The sequence below is a fragment of the Leptosomus discolor genome, chromosome 4 (assembly GCF_034619465.1).
Source record: "Leptosomus discolor isolate bLepDis1 chromosome 4, bLepDis1.hap2, whole genome shotgun sequence".
Taxonomy (NCBI): Eukaryota; Metazoa; Chordata; class Aves; order Leptosomiformes; family Leptosomidae; genus Leptosomus; species Leptosomus discolor.
In genome coordinates, this window is record NC_141394.1 from 83,342,789 (window position 1) to 83,361,081 (window position 18,293).

Below are 18,293 nucleotides of genomic sequence, written 5' to 3' on the forward strand. Positions count from 1 at the left end.
CGGCGGCGGCACCACCACCGGCAGCGCCCCGGTTCGTCCCAGCCCGGTTCGTCCCGTCCCGGCACCATGGACTGTTACACGGCCAACTGGAACCCGCTGGGCGAGGAGGCCTTCTACCGGTGAGGGGCGGCCTGGGCCCGGTACCGGCCAGCGGCAGCCTCTCCCCGTCCCCGGGGCCGGCCGTGGGGGTCTGAGGGCCGGTCACGGACCTTGGGGCTGGCCGGGGGGCGGGGGGTCCCGGTACTGTTCGGGGTGTCTCGGGGCGGCGGTGGGTCTTGGGGTTGCCCGGGGGGTCCCCGGGGCCGGGCCGGGGGGGTGGGCACCGTCCCTGTCGCCCCGCTCCCCGCTCCCCCGGTCTGCCGGCGGCCCACGGCTCCGTCTGTGTCCCGCAGGAAGGTCGAGCTGTACGCCATGGAGTGGGGCCTGAAGGAGCCCCTGCGGGACTGCCTGGTGGCGGCCGCCCCGTACGGGGGGCCCATAGGTAGGGCCGGGACCCCGGGACCCCGCGCTGGGGCAGGAGCCCCCCCGGGCACAGGGGGACAGGGGCTGCCCTGGCCCCCCCGGCGGTGACAGCAGAGGGGTCGCAGCCCTGTCCCACCCCACCCGCAGCCCTGCTGAAGAACAACGTCCGGAAGGAGAAATCCCCCGGCGCCCGCCCGCTGCTGGAGATCTACTCGGCCTCGGGGCTACTGCTGGCCAGCATCCCGGTGAGCTGGCCCGGGGGTCGGCCGCCCCCTCCTCCAGGCCGCCTCTGGGGCGCTTCTGGGAGGCCTGTGCTGTGCCAGGGGGGTTGGGACAGCCCCGGCTGCTGTGGCGCTGCCCCTCGCCGCCGTAAGCCCACGGGCAAGGGCGCTGTGGAAGGGCTCGCTGGTGGCCCCCAAGGCCGTACGGCTGGGCCACCGCCCGGGTGCTGCCGGTGAGTCGCAGCGCTGCCCAGAGCGGCAGCCGCCCCTGCCCGTGCCCTTGGGCAGCTCCGCTGGCCCGTCCGTGGGGAAGCTGGGTGCTCCTGCCGGTCCTCGGCACCCTGAGCTCCCGGCGGCTCCCGCAGCCCCCCGGGGGCTTTGGAGAAGCTGCTCAGAAGCGGGGGTGGGGGTGCAAGGGGGGAGCTGGAGGGAGGAAGAGGAGGGTGCCCAGCCCTGGGAGCAGAGGACGGGGTGGGGATGGCAGCCGCAGCGCTGGTGCCGCCGGAGCACCCTCCGTGCCCCGCTGGGCGCGGGGCAGTGAGGACGTGGAGGGACAGGGAAAGCTGCAGAGACAGGGCAGCCGGGGACCTCCGGACACCCAGCGGTGGCCGTTGGCTTCGTGTCCGTCCCCCTGGAGGGATGTTTGTGGGGCTGGGCCGGCCGGGAGGCGAGCAGCCCCGCGGTGCGCGCTCACGTGTCTCCTGCCCGCAGTGGAAGAGCGGCCAACTGGTGCAGCTGGGCTGGACGGCCAGCGAGGACCTGCTGTGCATCCAGGAGGACGGCACCGTGCTCATCTACAACCTCTTCTGCGAGTTCAAGCGCCACTTCAGCATGGGCAACGTGAGCGGGGCGGGACGGGGGGCTCAAGAGACGCCCCGGGGTTGGGAGGATCGAGCGCTGCGAGGCCTCCCTGAGCCCTCTCCCCGACCCCTTGGGGCACGCGGGGAGCCTGGGGCTGTCCCAGCGGGGCTCTCCACCTTCGGGAATGAGCTGGCCACCGTCCCCACGGTCCCTGGGGCCGGGACGATCCCCTGTGCTGCAGGAGCGAGGCCTGTCTGGGCTGGGACGCCTCCCAGCCGCGCGGCACGGGGCCGGACTCGCTCCCCCTCGGCGTGGTTTCGCTCCCGGGGCAGCGGCAGCGCGGTGCTGAGCCCCGGCCCGGGCCCAGCGCTCCCTTCTGGTGCAGGAGGTGCTGCAGAACCACGTGCTGGAGGCGAAGGTCTTCCACACGGAGTACGGCACCGGCGTGGCCATCCTCACCGGGGCGCACCGCTTCTCCCTGGCCACCAACATCGACGACCTGAAGCTGCGCAGGATGCCCGAGGTTCCCGGTGCGGCCCCGGCCCCGCTGCCCCCCGTCCCCCCCCCCCCCGACTCCCCCAGCCCCGGGTGGGCACGGGGGGCTGACGCGGGTGCCCGGCAGGTCTGCAGAAGCCGCCCTCGTGCTGGGCCGTGCTGTCCCAGGACAGGGTCACCATCGTGCTGCTGGCGGTCGGGCAGGACCTCTACCTCCTGGACAACACCTCCTGCTCCGTGGTGGTGAGCCAGCCGCAGCGGGGGTCCGCAGCCAGCAGGGCAGCCCCCCACCCTCGCTGGCAGGTCCCTTCCCTGTCCCCTGCCGTCCCATGGGATGCTCTCCAGCCCCCGGCCCTCGCTGGCAGGTCCCTTCCCTGTCCCCTGCTGTCCCATGGGATGCTCTCCAGCCCCCCACCCTCGCTGGCAGGTCCCTTCCCTGTCCCCTGCCGTCCCATGGGATGCTCTCCAGCCCCCCTCCCCCTCGCTGGCAGGTCCCTTCCCTGTCCCCTGCCGTCCCATGGGATGCTCTCCAGCCCCTCCCCCTCACTGGCAGGTCCCTTCCCAGTCCCCTGCCGTCCCATGGGATGCTCTCCAGCCCCCGGCCCTCACTGGCAGGTCCCTTCCCTGTCCCCTGCCGTCCCATGGGATGCTCTCCAGCCCCCCGCCCTCGCTGGCAGGTCCTTCCTCCTGCTGTCCCAGGGGCAGGCGTGCACAGCAGGGACGTCTGGCCCCGTCCTGGCCAGGGGCAAAGGGCTGAGGGTCGAGCGGGCGCAGGGTGGGAAGGGACACCCCGGCTCTGACCCGTCCTCAGCCCCTTACGCAGCGTCGGCGCTGGCGTGCGGCACGTCCCGTGTCCCCAGAGGGTGTCCCCCCGGGTCTAACCCCCCCCTTTTCCCTGTCCCAGACCCCCCCTGGCATGAGCCCCTCCGCCGGCGCCTACCTGCAGATGGCTGTGTCCTTCAACTACCGCTGCCTGGCGCTCTTCACCGACACCGGCTACATCTGGATGGGCCTGGCCACGCTCAAGGTGAGCGTCTGCCTCCCCTCCCCGTGCTGGGGCCTGAGGGTGTCAGCCCCCAGCCCTCCTCCTCCTCCCGTCTGGCAGCAGTGTGGGGTGTCCACGCAGGTTCCCTCGGCTTCCCCGTGGACTCGGGGCTGCAGGTCGGCCCCACAGGCGGCTGCCCTGGGGAGATGCACCCCCTTTTGTTCCTCACCCGGGTGTATACCTTACTCCTCGCTCTCTCCCACTTCTGGACCCACCTTTTTGCTGGCCTCACGCCTCCCTCCCCCCGTCTGGGCTCCCCCGGACAAACAGCCCACCGCTGATGACCTTTTCCCCCACCGCTCGCCGTTCCCTCGTGCCCCTCCCCAAACTCTCGGGTCCCTTCCTGGGCCGTCTCGCCCTCATCCCCACGGCTGGTGGGGTCCCTGCGGTGCGGGGGCCTCGCTTGCCAGTCGCCCTTCCGCCCTGCGGGTTCCCCCGCGCCGTGGGGCTCGTGCTGGTGGGGTGCTGGTTGCCTTTGGAGCCCTCCGGGACCCGTCCTGCGCCGCTCTCCTTTGTGCACGTGCCGGCTCTCAGTCGAGCCCGTCGCCCCGCGTGCCGCAGGAGCGTTCCTCACGCTCGGTTTGGGCGCTCACGCCCCCAGCCCTGGCTGCCTTCGGAGCTGGAGACGGGGCCGGGCGCTCCCACGGGACGCGCTCCTGGCGCAGCAGCCGTGATCCCGGCGCCCGGTGCAGCCTGGGCCGCGCCGCGCGTCCCCCGGAGCTCCCGTCGGCGTGCGGCCCCGCTCCCCAGGCGACACCGCCCGTCCCGGTGGCACACGCCGTCGCCCTGACCCAGCTCTCTCCCGCCGCAGGAGAAGCTCTGCGAGTTCACCAGCAGCCTCCGCTCGGCGCCCAAGCAGATGGTTTGGTGAGCGCTCTCCGTGCCCACCCGCGCCCCGCCGGGACCCCCAGCCTTGCCCCGGGTCCGCTCGGCTCTGCCGCCGCCCCGGGAGCGGCGGGACCCTCTCGCATCGCCGTTCCCGGCGTGGGGGGCTGCAGCGGGGCCGGGGTTGAGCCGGGGCTGGGGCTCCCTGGCAGGTGCCTGCGTCCCCGGAGCCGGCAGCGTGCCGTGGTGGTGGCCTGGGACCGGCAGCTGATGGTGGTGGGCAACTCCTCGGAGTGCATCCAGTATCCTTCGGGGAAGAGACACCCGTGTCCGTGCCGAAAGCCGGCCCTCCAGGGGCCACCACCGCTTCTGTCACGGCCCCTGGTGTCCCTGGAGCCCCCCCGGGTGTCAGCGGCCCCCCAGGAGGGTCAGAGCAGGCTGACCGTGCTCCTCTGCGGTTCTGCCACGACCTCCCCTGCCCAGCCCCAGCCAGCCCAGTCCTGCCCAGCAGCGAAACCCCCTCCCCTCTGCCCCGCCGGCCCTTGCCCCTTCTCTGAGCCTCCCCCCCGAGGGGAACCCGCTGCCCCCCGTCTCCGAGAGCCGCGCTGGTGCTGGGAGCCACCGGACCCCCGGGGCTGGGAGCGCTGGCCCTGCCGGTGTCCAGCCCTGATCCCCCAAGGGCGAGGGCTGCCGGGGGGCAGGAGGGGGGGGGGGGGGGATTCCTGTCCCTCCAAAGTCCCCATCCTGCGCCCCACTGCGTCTCCGTGGAAAGGGGGGGGGGTCGTGACCCACAGCTCCATGGGGCCGGGGGCTCCACGGCATCGCTGGGGCTGGCCTGGCCCCTCGGCAGGGCTGGGCTGGACCCGGAGCCGCTCTCTGCCGCCGAGCCCTTAGCGGGGAGCGCAGGTTTGTCCTGGATGAGGACTCCTACCTGGTGCCCGAGCTGGACGGGGTCCGCATCTTGTCCCGCACGTCCCACGAGTTCCTGCACGAGATCCCAGGTGGGACGGCGCCGCGCGGCGAGGCCGAGCGGGACCCCCCCGCGCGCCGCTCAGCGCCCAGGATGCGGCCCGGGACTGTGCCCAGCTCTGGGAGCAGGGGGCGGGGGGTCGGGTCTGGCTCCAGGAGGTGGCGAGACCCCCCGCAGCAGGGGAGGGCCGTGCCCTGAGCCCCCCCAGCCGCCTAGTGCAGGGCTCTGAGCCGGGGCCCCGCGCTCCCTCCTTCCCCAGCACCGTGCCGGTGCTGGTCCCCTCCTTTGCCAGCGCTGTTGTGCCCCCTGAGCAGGGGCTGCCCCCCGCCTCCTCCCGCCGGCAGAGCCCCCGTGCTTTGAGCTGAGGCCTGGCACAGCTCAGCACGCCTGTTCCTCGCCTCCCAGAGCGGAGGTGCCCGGAGCTGCCACGGCGGTGTCGGGAATAGCTCCTTGGGACCAGCCTGGCCTGGCAGCTGCCCCTGCCTCCGCCTCTCGGAGCCTTGGGTCGGCGTTTGCTGCTGGGAGAGCGGCCCCGAGCTGCCCCCGAGCTCTGCCCCCCCTGCCCTGCCAAAGGACGGGCTCTCCTGGGGTCCCGAGCCGCAGGCAGGGGCGGCGGGGGAGCAGGTTGTGGGGGTGCAGGGGATGCGTCTGGGCTGGGGCAGCCTCTCCAGTGGTGGTTTTTTCCCTCCCTGTCCCTGCAGAGGCCAGCCAGGAGATCTTCAAGATCGCCTCCATGGCCCCGGGGGCGCTTCTGCTGGAGGCACAGAAGGAGTACGAGGTACGGCCGCTGCCCCCGAGGAGGCTGGGGAGCTGCCCTGCGGAGATCCCGGAGGTCCCTGCCGGGGCTGAAGTGCCAGGGCAAGGGCTCCCTTTGCCCCGGCTCCCAGGGGTGCCGGGGCTCCCCCTGGGCGGTGAGCACCCCGCAGCCCCCCCCACGGGCCGCGCTCCTCTGCAGAAGGAGAGCCAGAAGGCGGACGAGTACCTGCGGGAGATCAAGGACCAGAAGCTGCTGCCGGAGGCGGTGAGCCAGTGCATCGAGGCGGCCGGCTACGAGCACGAGCCCGACACCCAGAAGTCGCTGCTGCGGGTGAGCGAGGCCGAGGGGGTTGCTCGCTGCCGGGGTGGTGGTCGCCCCGCGGCCGGCACGGCCCCAGCCCCGCGCGCCCCTTCTCGCAGGCGGCCTCCTTCGGCAAGTGCTTCGTGGACAAGTTCCCCCCGGAGAGCTTCGTGCGGATGTGCCAGGACCTGCGGGTCCTCAACGCCATCCGCGACTACCAGATCGGCATCCCCCTCACCTTCACCCAGTATCCTCCGTGGGACGCGGTGACGCCGGGGGCTGGCCGGGGCTCCGGGCCCCGCTGGGGTTGGTGTCACCCAGAGACTGCTGCCGGCCCTGGGGGGCTCGGGCACCCGCTGTGCCCTGGGCCCGGTGGCAGGGGGGGCTCTAGCGGGGGGCTCTGCGCCCCCCACACCCCGCAGAGGAGGCGCTGGCAGAGCCGTGTGTGCCGGGGCTGGCCCGGGGGTGCTGGCGGCGGCGGGGCCGGTGCCCAGCGCTCAGACCGCGGGGTTTTGTGGTCCGTGACGTCCCTTGACTGTCCCCGCAGATACAAGCGGCTCACCATCGAGGTCCTGCTGGACAGGTGAGCCTCCCTGGGAGCTGCCCCGTCCCCGGGCCGAAGCCACGTCCGGCCACGCTGCCGTCCCCATCCCCACCGTCCCCGTCCCCCTAGGCTGGGCTCCGAGCGCTCGGGAGCCCCCCGTGAGGCCGGTGGAGCCGCTGGGCTCCCGGGACCCGCGCGGGGCGACGCCGCTGACCCCCCGTGTGCCCCACCAGGCTGGTGCTGCGGCGGCTCTACCCGCTGGCCATCCGGATCTGCGAGTACCTGCGCCTCTCGGAGATCCAGGGCGTCAGCCGCATCCTGGCCCACTGGGCCTGCTACAAGGTGAGGCGGCAGCTCGGGGGGCTCTGCCCGTCCCTGGGGGGGCTCTGCCCGTCCCCGGGGCCGTGCAGGGACCCCTGCGCTCGCCCCCTGCCAGGTGCAGCAGAAGGACAAGTCGGACGAGGAGGTGGCCCACGCCATCAACCAGAAGCTGGGCGACACGCCGGGCATCTCCTACTCCGAGATCGCCGCCCGCGCTTACGACTGCGGCAGGACGGAGCTGGCCATCAAGGTGTCTCGGCTGGGGCCGCTGGGACGGCCGGGGTGGGGGGGGTCACGCGTGGTGGCCGTGCCCTGACACCCCCCCTCCCCACCCCGTGCCGCCCGTAGCTGCTGGAGTACGAGCCGCGCTCCGGGGAGCAGGTGCCGCTGCTGCTGAAGATGAAGCGGAGCAAGCTGGCCCTCAGCAAGGCCATCGAGAGCGGGGACACCGACCTGGGTGAGGGCCAGGGCTGGGCAGGTTTTGGGGGGGAAGCATTTGGGGTCTGGGGGAGCCCCTTGGTAGCGTTGTGCCCTGTGGGGTGAGGGTGGCAGGAGGCGCTGGAGCCCCCCGGGGGCAGCGCTCGCCCTGGGCACGGGGCTCTGCCTGCGCGTCCCCTCGCTGCCCTCCCCGGGGACGGTGGGGCGGAGGGCAGGGACCTGTGTGTGCCCCCCCCCCCACCCCCTCCCCAAACCACGCTGTCTGCCCCAGTCTACACCGTCGTGCTCCACCTGAAGAACGAGCTGAACCGCGGCACCTTCTTCATGACGCTGCAGAACCAGCCGGTGGCCCTGAGCCTGTACCGCCAGGTGGGCACCGCCACCGCCCTGTCACCACTGCATCCCCCCCGTCCCTGCGTGCCCTGACACCCCCCCCCCCCCATTGCTCCTCCAGTTCTGCAAACACCAGGAGCGGGAGACGCTGAAGGACCTGTACAACCAGGACGACAATCACCAGGAGCTCGGCAACTTCCACGTCCACTCCAGCTACTCGGAGAAGGTCTGTGCCCGGCGGCGGCAGGAGGGGCTGGCGGGGGGGCTCCGGGCTGGCTCCCCCTCGCCCGGGGAGAGCCAGCGCGCTGGGGAAAGGGGCAGGGGGCGATTTCTGCCCCCGGCCGGGGGGGGTTTCCACCCTCCCCGCGCTCAGGGTGGGCTCTGGGTGTGGGAAGGGGGCTGTCCGCCTCGTACCCCGGGGCCAGCGTCCCCTCGGGACGCCGTGCCAGCAGACACCTGGCGTGGGGGGGGGGAGGTCAGGATCCCACCCGGGGCTCGGCAGGGCCCGACCCTCTGCCCGTCCCAGGGTGTCCTCTGCCCCGGCCGTGTCTGGGCACCGCGCGCCCCTCCTGCCCCGCCGGGGGGGCTCCGAGGGGCTGCCCCGTCCCCACGGCGTGGCGTGCGTGCTGGCAGGGGGGGGCCACTGTCCGTGCCGTGTCCCCCCCAGCGCATCGAAGGGCGGGTGGGAGCTCTGCAGAACGCCCTGGACGAGTACTACAAAGCCAAGAACGAGTTTGGTGCCAAGGTGAGCGCGGCTGGGGCCGGGGCGGGGGTGTGCCGCGGGGGGGCTGCTGCCGTGGCTTGCTGGGGCAGGGACCCCCTTTCGGCCGGCGTTTTGCTCCCCAGGCCACGGAGGATCAGATCAAGCTCCTGCGGCTCCAGCGACACCTCCAGGAGGACTTTGACAAGCCCTACCTCGACCTCTCCCTGCACGACACCGTCTCCAACCTCATCCTGGACGGCCACCACAAGCGAGCCGAGCAGCTCTACCGGGAGTTCAAGATCCCCGACAAGAGGTGGGTCCCGGGGTGGGGGGGGGATTGCCCTGGGCAGGAGCCGGGCTGTGGGGCGGGTTGGGGGGGTGTTGGAGGAGCCACCCTTGCCCCGTGTCCCCAGGTACTGGTGGCTGAAGATCAGCGCCCTGGCCAACCGCGGCGATTGGGAGGAGATGGAGAAGTTCTCCAAGAGCAAGAAGTCTCCCATCGGGTACCTGGTAGGAGCTTTCCCTGCCCCGCGGCGGGTGGCTGTGGGGCAAGGGCTGAAGCTGGGGGAGGGGAGCAGCCAGCCCCCCCACCCACCCACCCCACCCCTCCCCTCCCCTCCCCTCTCCAGCCCTTCGTGGAGATCTCGGTGAAGCACCACAACCGCTACGAGGCCAAGAAGTACGCGCCCCGCGTCACCCCCGAGCAGCGCGTCAAGGCCTTCGTCCTGGTGGGGTGCGTCCCCTCGCCCCCCCGCCCCAGGGGGCTCCTGGGGGGGGCAGCTGGGGGCTGTGTGGGGCAGGGTCGGAGCCCCCCAGGAGCAGCTGGTTCCTCGTGCAGCATGGCTGGGTGTTTCGGGGGGAACCGGGGGTGGGTGAGACCCCCGCCCCCGGGAACATGTGGGTGGTGCTGGGGGCATTGGGGGGGAACCGGGGGTGGGTGAGACCCCCCCCCGGGAACACGTGGGTGGCTGGGGGCTTCAGGGGGAACCGGGGGTGGGTGAGACCCCCTCCCCAGGAACACAGGGGTGGCACTGGGGGGGGGCACCCTGAGCCTCGTTTTCTGCCACTGGGGGGGGGCAGCCCTTGCTGGGGCTGGTGCCTCCAGGCCGTGGGGGAAGGGGGGCTGGGGCTGCTGTCCCCACATCCCCCCCCCCCCCGTCCCCCGCTGTGCCGCAGGGACCTGGACCAGGCGGCCGACGCCGCCATCGAGCACAAGAACGAGGCGGAGATGAACTTGGTCCTGGCCAAGTGCACCGCCGGCACCGACGCCGCCGTCGCCGAGAAGCTGAACCGGGCCCGAGCCCAGCTCCTGAAGAAGTGAGCCCCCCCCCCGGGGTGGGGGGCCCTGCCCTGGCCCCCTGCCCGCTGTGCACTCCATGGGCGGGTGGGGGGGGAACTCCCAGCCCCCCCCCCCCCCTTCCTGCCGCTGGGGCCATTCTGGGCTTCTCTGCCCTGTCCCCCCCCAGCCCAGGCTCGCTGCTCCCCCGGACCCCCCCTTGCTGGGGGGGGGGGTCTGTGCCCGGGGGCGAGGGCAGGAGCGTGTCTGTGTCCTGCACCAGGGCTGGGGTCACCCTGGCAGCGTCCCCCTCGCAGCTGGTACCAGGCTGGGGGGGTTCCTGACTGGCGGGGGGGGGTGTGGGGTGGGGGCACCCTCTGGCCGTGTGGCCCCCTCCCTTCTTGTTCAATAAAGAGGAAGAGTTTGCTGTCCTGGCTCCGGGTGAGAGATGCTTGGCACCCCTCCCCCCCCTTGGCACCCCTCCCCCCCCTTGGCACCCCTCCCCCTCCTTGGCACCCCGCCCCCTTAGCACCCCCCCCCCTTGGCACCCCCCCGCCCTTGACATCCCCCCTAGGCACCCCCAGCCAGGGGATGGGGGGGGGGGTCCCAGGGGACACTGGCGCCAGGGTGGGGTTACGGGGCGGGGGAGGGGGCTGTAAAGCAGCCGGGGGGGGGCACTGGGGTGCAGGGAGGGGGCCCTGGATGTCCCCAAGGTGCCCTGGGGGGGGTGGGGGTGGGGGTGGGTTTGTTCGTGTTCCTCCCGCCCGCCGGGGGGCGCCGCAGCGCTCGCCTCGGCCCCGCCCCTTCCGCCCCAGCGCTCGCCTCGGCCCCGCCCCTTCCGCCCCAGCGCTCGCCTCGGCCCCGCCCCTCCCGCCGCAGCGCTCGCCTCGGCCCCGCCCCTCCCGCCCCAGCGCTCGCCTCGGCCCCGCCCCTTCCGCCGCAGCGCTCGCCTCGGCCCCGCCCCTTCCGCCCCAGCGCTCGCCTCGGCCCCGCCCCTCCCGCCCCAGCGCTCGCCTCGGCCCCGCCCCTCCCGCCGCAGCGCTCGCCTCGGCCCCGCCCCTCCCGCCGCAGCGCTCGCCTCGGCCCCGCCCCTTCCGCCCCAGCGCTCGCCTCGGCCCCGCCCCTCCCGCCCCAGCGCTCGCCTCGGCCCCGCCCCTCCCGCCGCAGCCGCGGTGCATTGTGGGGCGGCAAGATGGCGGCGCTGAGCGTGCGGCGGGCGGCAGCCGGGGTGAGGGGGGGGGCGAGGGACCGGGGGGCGGTGCGGGAAGGGGCGGGGGGTCGGGCTGGGGTGGGGGGGGGTCAGACCGGGGCGGGACTGGGCTAAGGGGCGGGGGGTCGGGCTGGATCGGGGCGGGGGGAGTCAGACTGGGGGGGGGGGGGGGGGGGCTGGGGTCAGTCTGGGACAGGGTGTAAGTCTGGGCTGGGGGGGTGTTCGGATTGGGGGGGCTGTTCGGGCTGGGGGGGGTGTTCGGGCTCGGGGCTGGGGGCTGCGGGGCCAGGCAGGGCCGGGGGGGGGTCAGTTTGGGCTGGCAGGAATGTGCAGGGGCGGGGTCGGTCTGGGTTTGGGGGCGCATCCAGGTTGGAGGGGGGGGGGTCTCACCGTGCCCCTGCCTCCCCCCAGGGTCTCCTGCGTGCCCAGAGCCTCGGGGTGTGGAGGGGCCTGCGAGCCTCCGCCGCCCTCCCCCAGATCCCGCGGGCCAAGGTGAGAGCAGGGGGCCCGGCGCTGCCCTGGGGGGCAGAGGGGAGGGCTGAGGGGGGCAGCGGGGAGGGCTGAGGGGGGCAGAGGGGAGGGCTGAGGGGGGCAGCGGGGGTCCAGCCTCCGCGGGCTGGAAGCAGCTTTTCCAGCTCAGGGGGTCGACGTGTTCCCCCCGCGGCTCCTCCCGGCCCTCTGGGTGCCGGGTCAGCCTCACCTGCGGGCGGGGGGCTGCGGGCGGGGGGGCTGCGGGCGGGGGGCTGCGATGGGCAGCGGTTTTGTGCTGGCATCGCTAAAACCACGAGCCCGAGCGCAGTCTGGGGCTGCAGCAGCGAAAATCGGTTCGATCTGGTCAATTGATCCTCAATTTTCTGTGGTTAACGGGAAATAACGGGGGAAACGGGGCCGTAAATACCGGGGGGGGCTGGGGGGGGGGGGGGGGGGGGCAGGGGGTGGCTCAGCCCCGCCCAGGGTCGCGCAGGCTCCGCATTCGGGAGCGAGCGCCTCGATGGGGAGAGGGGTCGTTCTCTGGGGGAGCCGAGGGGGGAAGGAACGACCCCGGGGGGGGGCAGAGGGGTCGCACCCCGCGGTGCCGGTCGGGCCGGGGGGTTCGGGTGCCCCTGAGCTCGCGCCGTGCTGCGGTTCCCTCTGCAGGGGCTTTGCTGCTCCGGGGAACCCGGCTGCTGAGGGGCGGGCGAGGTTCTGGCCCCCCCCGGAGCTTGGGTCCAAGATACTGAAAGTCAGAAGTCGAGACCCCCCCCCCTCGCCTTCCTGGGACCCCCCGCTTCCATCTGGCCTTTCCGGGGCCGCCGGTCGCCTGCGCCTCGCGTCGCGGCTGCGGCTCGTTCGCCCCTTTGGTCGTCCGGGGAAATCGTGGGGTGAAATTCGTGACTGTCCCGTCCCCGGGGCTGGTTCTGGGAGACCCTCTGCCTGGGGGTCCCTGGGTGAAGGAGGGGGGGTCGGCGGCAGGACTGAGACAGGAGGCGGCTGTGGGGGGCGAGCAGGCGGCGTTGGTCGGAGGTGGGACGCCGCAGGGGTCACCTTGGGGGCTCAGGGGTCACCCTGGGGGGCTCGCTTTGCCTCCAGGAGGGCCGGGGCAGCGTTCCCGGCGGAGAGCTGCGAGGCAGCGCGGGCGCAGCGGGCGGGCACGGGGGAGTCTGGGCGCCCAGCGAGCAGGATTGGTGCTGTGCAGGGGCGAGGCCGCTGGGGGACGAGCTCTGGGTGCCGGCGGGTCACAGGGTGCCCCTGGCAGCCCGCGAGCCCTTGGGGTGGAAGCTCTGCGCCCCGTTTTCGGCCCTACAGGCCGTGCTGCGGGCGTTCCTCACGCCGCAGCGCCCTTCCGCGGGGGGGGGGGGGGGGCGGGGGTCCCGGCGGGGGGCCTGATCCTGCTCCGCTCTGCGCAGTCAGAGAGCGCCACGGCCGAGAGCACGTTCCAGGTGACGATGCTGCCCGGGGACGGCGTGGGCCCGGAGCTGATGCACGCCGTCAAGGAGGTCTTCAAGGTACCGGTGGGCGGAGGAGGGAGGGGGAAGAGACCCGCCAGGACCCCCCGCCCCGCCGGGGAAGCCCTGGGGTCTCGCCCTCTCGGTCGGTCGGGGTCTGGCGGTCGCCCCCTGCTCCTCAGGGCTGGAGCAGCAGAGCTGGGGTCACCACCCCTCGCTCCTTCCCCTCTGCTGCGGCAGCGCTGACGCTGTCCGGGCTGGGGACGGGGGGGACACAGGCCACCCCCTGCCAGCTCCCGTCGGGCACGTGGCCGCAGGGCTGTTGTTGCCCACCCGTCCCCAACCCTTCTTGTCCCCGTGACCCTCCCAAGCCGGGACGAGCCCCGCGCGGGGGCAGCAGCGTCGGCGCTGAGGGGGGGGGGGGCGGCAGCATGGGGTCCTGCCTGGGGACACGTGGGGTCTGTGGCGCCGGAGGTCGCCAGCGCGGGGTGACGGCAGCGAGGACGGGGAGTCCCGGCGCGGCAGGGCCCCAATCCCCGGTCTGACGGGGCGGGGGGCTCGTCCTGCCCCTCTCGCGCAGGCCGCCAGCGTGCCGGTGGTCTTCGACGAGCACCACCTGAGCGAGGTGCAGAACATGGCGTCGGAGGAGAAGCTGGACCAGGTGGTCGACTCCATGAAGGAGAGCAAAGTCGCCCTCATCGGTGAGGGCCGGCGCCGGCCGGAGGGGCTCTGCCCGCGGGAGGGGTCGCCTCGCCCCGAACACCGGCAGGGCCTGGGGAGAGCGGGGTGTTGGGGGAGCGGGGTGTTGGGGGAGCGGGGCTTGCGGGGGTCGGCCCTGGGGCAGGAGGCTCGCCGCCTTTGAGCAGCACATCGCCGAGGCGCTGACCGAGCTCACCAGGGGGAGGGTGGATCCAGCTCCCGCTTTTGAGACGGGATCTCCCAGCGTGGCCCAGGGAAGCGCAGGGCCTCGCCAGGGTCCCCCACGCTCGGCCGGGGCTCTGCCGGAGCAGCCCCTGCCCCAGCCCGTGTCACCCGGGCCCCGGCGAGGTCCTGGGCCGCCGCCGGCGCGCTCGGCACTCACTCGCCCTCCTCTCGCCCCCCAGGCAAGATCCACACGCCCATGGAGTACAAGGGCGAGCTGGCGTCCTACGACATGCGGCTCAGGTGAGCGCCGCGCCGGGCTGCCGGGGCTGGGCGCCCCCACGCCGCTCCCCGGGAACACCCCGCGGCGGCCGGTCGTGGTGGTCCCACAGCGAGCCGGGGGCTGGCGGCCGCGAGTCAGGGCCACTTGGGAAGTTGGTGTTCGCGGGGAGACACCCCAAGGGGCTGTTTGTGGCCGGGAGCTGCCTCTGGGCAGCACGGTGCTGCTTCCGTGGGGGTCCTGGGGAGGGGGGGGCTGGCTGGAGGGCGGGCAGCGGTGGCCGTGCTGTGCCAAGGGGGGCTGGCTCGTGATCTGGGAGGGGAGGGGTGGGCGGATGGACGGGCAGGTGGAGCTGGGGAAGGGTCCTGGGAGGTGGGGGGGCCATTCGCACCGTCGCCGGCTGTTACCCCCCTGCCCTGGGGGGCGGCCGATGGCGAAAGGCCGACTGTGCCGCTGCCCCGGCGCAGGCGCAAGCTGGATTTGTTCGCCAACGTGGTCCACGTGAAGAGCTTGCCGGGCTACAAAACCCGCCACAACAACCTGGACCTCGTGATCATTCGCGAGCAGACGGAGGGGGAGTACAGCTCGCTGGAGCACGAGGTAGGGGAGCTGCCCCCCCCGCGCCCGGGCGGCTGCCCTCGCTGCCGGGGGCACGTCCCTGCCGCCCGTAGCGGCGCCGTGCAGCTCCGCCGGGGAATGGGCTGGGGCGGCAGGGACGGAGCTGGGAGAGCGTTTTGTGGTTCCAGCGGGGACGGCGGGGGGCTGCAGGGGGGGGGCGGTGCCAGAAAAGGGGGACGTGGGTGTCGAGGAACTTCTTGGTGGGGGTGATGGGGCGTCAGGCGGACGCCTCGGCTCTGGCCGGGAGTGCCGGGGTGCGGGTTGGCGAGGCAGGGTGGGGGGGCGGCAGGGTGCGGGGCTGCAAGGGGCGAGGCCCTCACCCTCCCCCCGCCCCCCCCCGTCCTGGCCAGAGCGCGAAGGGCGTCATCGAGTGCCTGAAGATCATCACCCGGGCCAAGTCGCAGCGCATCGCCAAGTTCGCCTTCGACTACGCCACCAAGAAGGGGCGCTCCAAGGTCACGGCCGTGCACAAAGCCAACATCATGTGAGAGCCAGGGGGCCGCTGGCGCGCCGGGGACCGGGTTGCTCTCGGCTTTGGGTCCCGATCGGGGCGGTGCCGGCCTGGCGCCGGAGAGGCCAGGCTTTCCCTGGGAACTGCGGTTTCCCCCTCCCTGTGCTCCCGTCGAGGCTGGCGGCCGGGAAGGGGAGAAGTTCCGTTGCTGGAAGCTGATCCCTCGTGGCTCCCTCCGCGTCCCGTTTGTGGGGGGTGTGGGTGCCCGGGGGGGGTCGGGGTGCCCTAGGGTTGCCTCCCCCTGCCCCGCTGCGCTGGCCACCGCGTGCTGGCGGGTGACCTGCTGCTGTAACGGGGTCACCGCCGTCCTGCGGAGCCCTCGACGTGTGTCTTGTCCCGCAGGAAGCTGGGCGACGGGCTCTTCCTGCAGTGCTGCGAGGAGGTGGCAGAGCTGTACCCCAAGATCAAGTTCGACACCATGATCATCGACAACTGCTGCATGCAGGTGAGCGCCCCCGGAGCCCTCTGCGCCGCCTGGGCCCGCCGAGCCCAGCCCCGGGGGGCTGAAACCGGGAAAGCTGCCGCCGCTGCCGGCTTGGCGGGCGTCGGTGGCCGCCCTGGCCCGCGGTTTGCTCCTGGCACGAGGCGGGAGCCTTCCCCCGGCTCGGCTCCAGCTGCGGCAGGGGCTGCAGGTGGAATCCTGGGATCAGTCGTGTGGGTTGGAAAAGACTTTTAAGATCATCGAGTCCAACGTTACCCCAGCACGGCCGAGCCCACAGCTACACCACATCCCTGCTCCCCGTCCTTTAAATCCCTCCGGGGACGGTGACCGCACCCCTTCCCTGGGCAGCCCCTCCCGGTGCTTGGCAGCCCTCCGACCCTCCCCCGGCACAACCCCATCTCCCCGTGGCTCCCCAGCCGGTCCCACAGGGCTCCCCCTGCTCCCCGCTGCCCCTTGGGCGCAGCCGGGGGGTGTTTGCCGCCGCGGGGGGCTCTGCTGCTCCCCGGGCTCGTGTGCCCTGGCCCCAGGGCTGCCGGCCTCACCTCCTCCTCCTCGTCCTCCTCCCTCCGTGCAGCTGGTGCAGAACCCCTACCAGTTCGACGTCCTGGTCATGCCGAACCTCTACGGGAACATCATCGATAACCTGGCAGCCGGCCTGGTGGGCGGCGCCGGCGTGGTCCCCGGCGAGAGCTACAGCGCCGAGTACGCTGTGTTCGAGATGGTGAGGAGCCTCGGCCCCCCCGGGGGCTGCTGGGCCCTGCCGGCACCCCGGGTTGTGGGGGCGGCGGGGGGTGGCACTGGGGGGGGACAGGGGTGTGGCAGACGGTCCCTCACCGCGGCTTCTCCTCCGGCAGGGCGCCCGGCACCCCTTCGCCCAGGCGGTGGGCAGGAACATCGCCAACCCCACCGCCATGCTGCTCTCGGCCGCCAACATGCTGCGGCACCTCAAGTAGGTGCCATTCGCGGGGGGTGGTGGTGCAGGGGGGTGGGCAGCAGCCTCGGCCCTGGGAGCGACTGACACCCCCCCCCCCCGGCTCCTTTCCTCTCCCCAGCTTGGAATTCCACTCCAACTTGATCGCGGACGCGGTGAAGAAGGTGATCAAAGTCGGAAAAGTGAGTGTCAGGCGGCGCGGTCGCGGCTCCGCGCTCGGCCCCGCTGTGGGGCTGCGGCTCCCGCTCGGGTCCTGCGGCTGCGCCGGCCCCTCCGCGCTGGCTCGGGGCTCGCTGTGGTGCTCCCTGGCTGTAGGGAAGGGCCGGGGCCCGCCGGGGCCTCGGGCAGGGTGCGCAGGGGGAAGCTGCTCTCCTCTCCTCTCCTCTCCTCGCCTCGCCTCTCCTCTCCTTCCCCCCAGTCGTGCCACTCGGTTCACCGTCACGTTTCTCCCTTTGTTTCTCCCCTTCCCTGTGTTGGATTTTTAGGTCCGGACACGGGACTTGGGCGGTTACTCCACCACTTCTGACTTCGTCAAGTCCGTGATTGACAACCTGCACCCCCACTATGGTGCCTAGGAGCCCCCCTCGCCCGGGCAGCCGGGGCCTTCGCCCGGCACCACCTTCCCCGTAGCTCACAGCCGCGCAGCGCATCCCCCCACCGTGGCTGAGTCCCCGCTGCCCCGGGGAGGAGGAGGAGGGTGGCTCTCCTCCTGCCCAGCCCAGAGCCCAGTGCCCACCCAGTCCCACCAGTGGGGGTTGCTGCTGTGCCCCCCCCCGTGCGAGGAGGGCAGTGCAGGTCTCGGGGAGGCAGCGGGACCACGGCCGGCAGCTCCCTGGGCTGCGGGACCACGGTTACGGCGGGAATCTTCTCCTGCCCGCAGAGGCTTTAGCAATAACGGGGGGCACCGGGCTGAGGCACCCCCCGCATCCAGGACAAGCTGCTCAGCAGAGCTGGGCCCCCCCTTTCCCGGCAGGACCCGGGGTGTAGCGAGAGGCAGCTGCGAGGCTTCGCCTTCGGCCTCTCCCCGGAGCCGGTGCGGGGGGGGTGGTGGCGGCGGCGCTTTGCCCCATTTGTGGCCGGGGGGCTGCTGGGGGAGCACAGGGCTCCCCGCTGAGCCCCCGCCCCCCCCCGGAGGGCAGCGCCCCAGGCTGCCCGACCTGCCGCACCCCGAGCCGTGAGCCCTGGGGGCCACCGTGGCTCTCTGGGGGTGGGACACGACCCAGGGGACGGGGCTGCCCAAGCGCTCGCTGCTGTGACCGCCGCGCTCTGTACTCCTGATGGCAAATAAAGGGTCCAACGCTCCCCCCTGCTCCCCCGGCGCGGGTACAGCCCCCCCCCCCCCCCGATTTGCAGCTCGGGGCAGGGCCTGGAAGGCAGCACCGAGCAGAGGGTCCTGCCTGCTCAGCACCGGGCCCCACCGCCGCTGCCAGCCCCTCACCTGCCCCTCCAGCCTGCTGGGGGTAGCTGAGCCCAGAGAACGGCCGTGAAATCCTCCGCTGCTTCAATTCCTGCCCCAGCCAAGCCGGGCAGAGGGGCCAGCAGCCCCCCCCAACTAGTGATTCCCTCTCCTGTGACCAAAACACCGCCGCCCTGCCCGGGGCTGGCAAGAGGCTCAGCGCCTGGTCACAGCCCCACCGACACATGCCAAGGGGGCCCCCGAGCTCCCGGTGGGCCTTGCCCGTGGGGCAGGACCTGCCCCCGAGGCCCAGGGACACCCCCAGCAGGGGCTGCAAAGCGAGGGGACCCCCATCCTGCCCCAGCCCGGGGGTCCCCCGGGCTCACTGCTGGCTAACGCTCCCCTCTCCTTGCAGGTGCGCACGGCGGACATGGGGGGCTACGCCACGTCCCTGGATTTCACCCAAGCCGTGATAGCCGCCCTGGACGCCTAGAGCCCCTCGCCGCGCCCACCCCCCTCCCGCCCGGTAACTTATTGCTTCCCTCGAATAAAAGCGGCCCCCGCAGCGCTCCCAGCACGCCCGGCCCCGTCTCTTCCCTCCGAGCCGGGGACGGAGACGGCTGTGGGG

The 18,293-nt window shown here is 73.3% G+C and overlaps 2 protein-coding genes across 3 annotated transcripts; both read left to right on the forward strand.

Moving 5' to 3' along the window:
- Nucleotides 1-32: 32 nt before the first annotated feature.
- Nucleotides 33-9,536, forward strand: VPS16 (VPS16 core subunit of CORVET and HOPS complexes). Of its 2 annotated transcripts, XM_086463766.1 has the most exons (24): nt 33-119; nt 393-481; nt 610-707; nt 1,395-1,523; nt 1,870-2,014; nt 2,107-2,222; nt 2,884-3,006; nt 3,836-3,891; nt 4,062-4,151; nt 4,756-4,850; nt 5,521-5,597; nt 5,775-5,906; nt 5,996-6,123; nt 6,424-6,459; nt 6,654-6,762; nt 6,857-6,991; nt 7,090-7,198; nt 7,451-7,548; nt 7,634-7,738; nt 8,180-8,257; nt 8,359-8,528; nt 8,629-8,725; nt 8,845-8,948; nt 9,392-9,536. In XM_086463766.1, the coding sequence occupies exons 1-24, from the start codon at nt 67-69 to the stop codon at nt 9,534-9,536; spliced, it is 2,517 nt and encodes an 838-aa protein (XP_086319892.1). In that variant the 5' UTR covers nt 33-66. The 2 variants fall into 2 exon arrangements, with proteins under 2 accessions (XP_086319892.1, XP_086319893.1); XM_086463767.1 differs by lacking the exons at nt 4,756-4,850; nt 5,521-5,597; nt 5,775-5,906; nt 5,996-6,123.
- A 1,147-nt stretch (nt 9,537-10,683) lies between these two features.
- On the forward strand, nt 10,684-16,870 carry IDH3B (isocitrate dehydrogenase (NAD(+)) 3 non-catalytic subunit beta). The gene is made up of 12 exons (XM_086463770.1): nt 10,684-10,719; nt 11,113-11,193; nt 12,588-12,686; nt 13,207-13,327; nt 13,730-13,790; nt 14,235-14,367; nt 14,736-14,869; nt 15,239-15,341; nt 15,913-16,059; nt 16,193-16,287; nt 16,391-16,451; nt 16,755-16,870. The coding sequence occupies exons 1-12, from the start codon at nt 10,684-10,686 to the stop codon at nt 16,842-16,844; spliced, it is 1,161 nt and encodes a 386-aa protein (XP_086319896.1). The 3' UTR covers nt 16,845-16,870.
- Nucleotides 16,871-18,293: the final 1,423 nt, after the last annotated feature.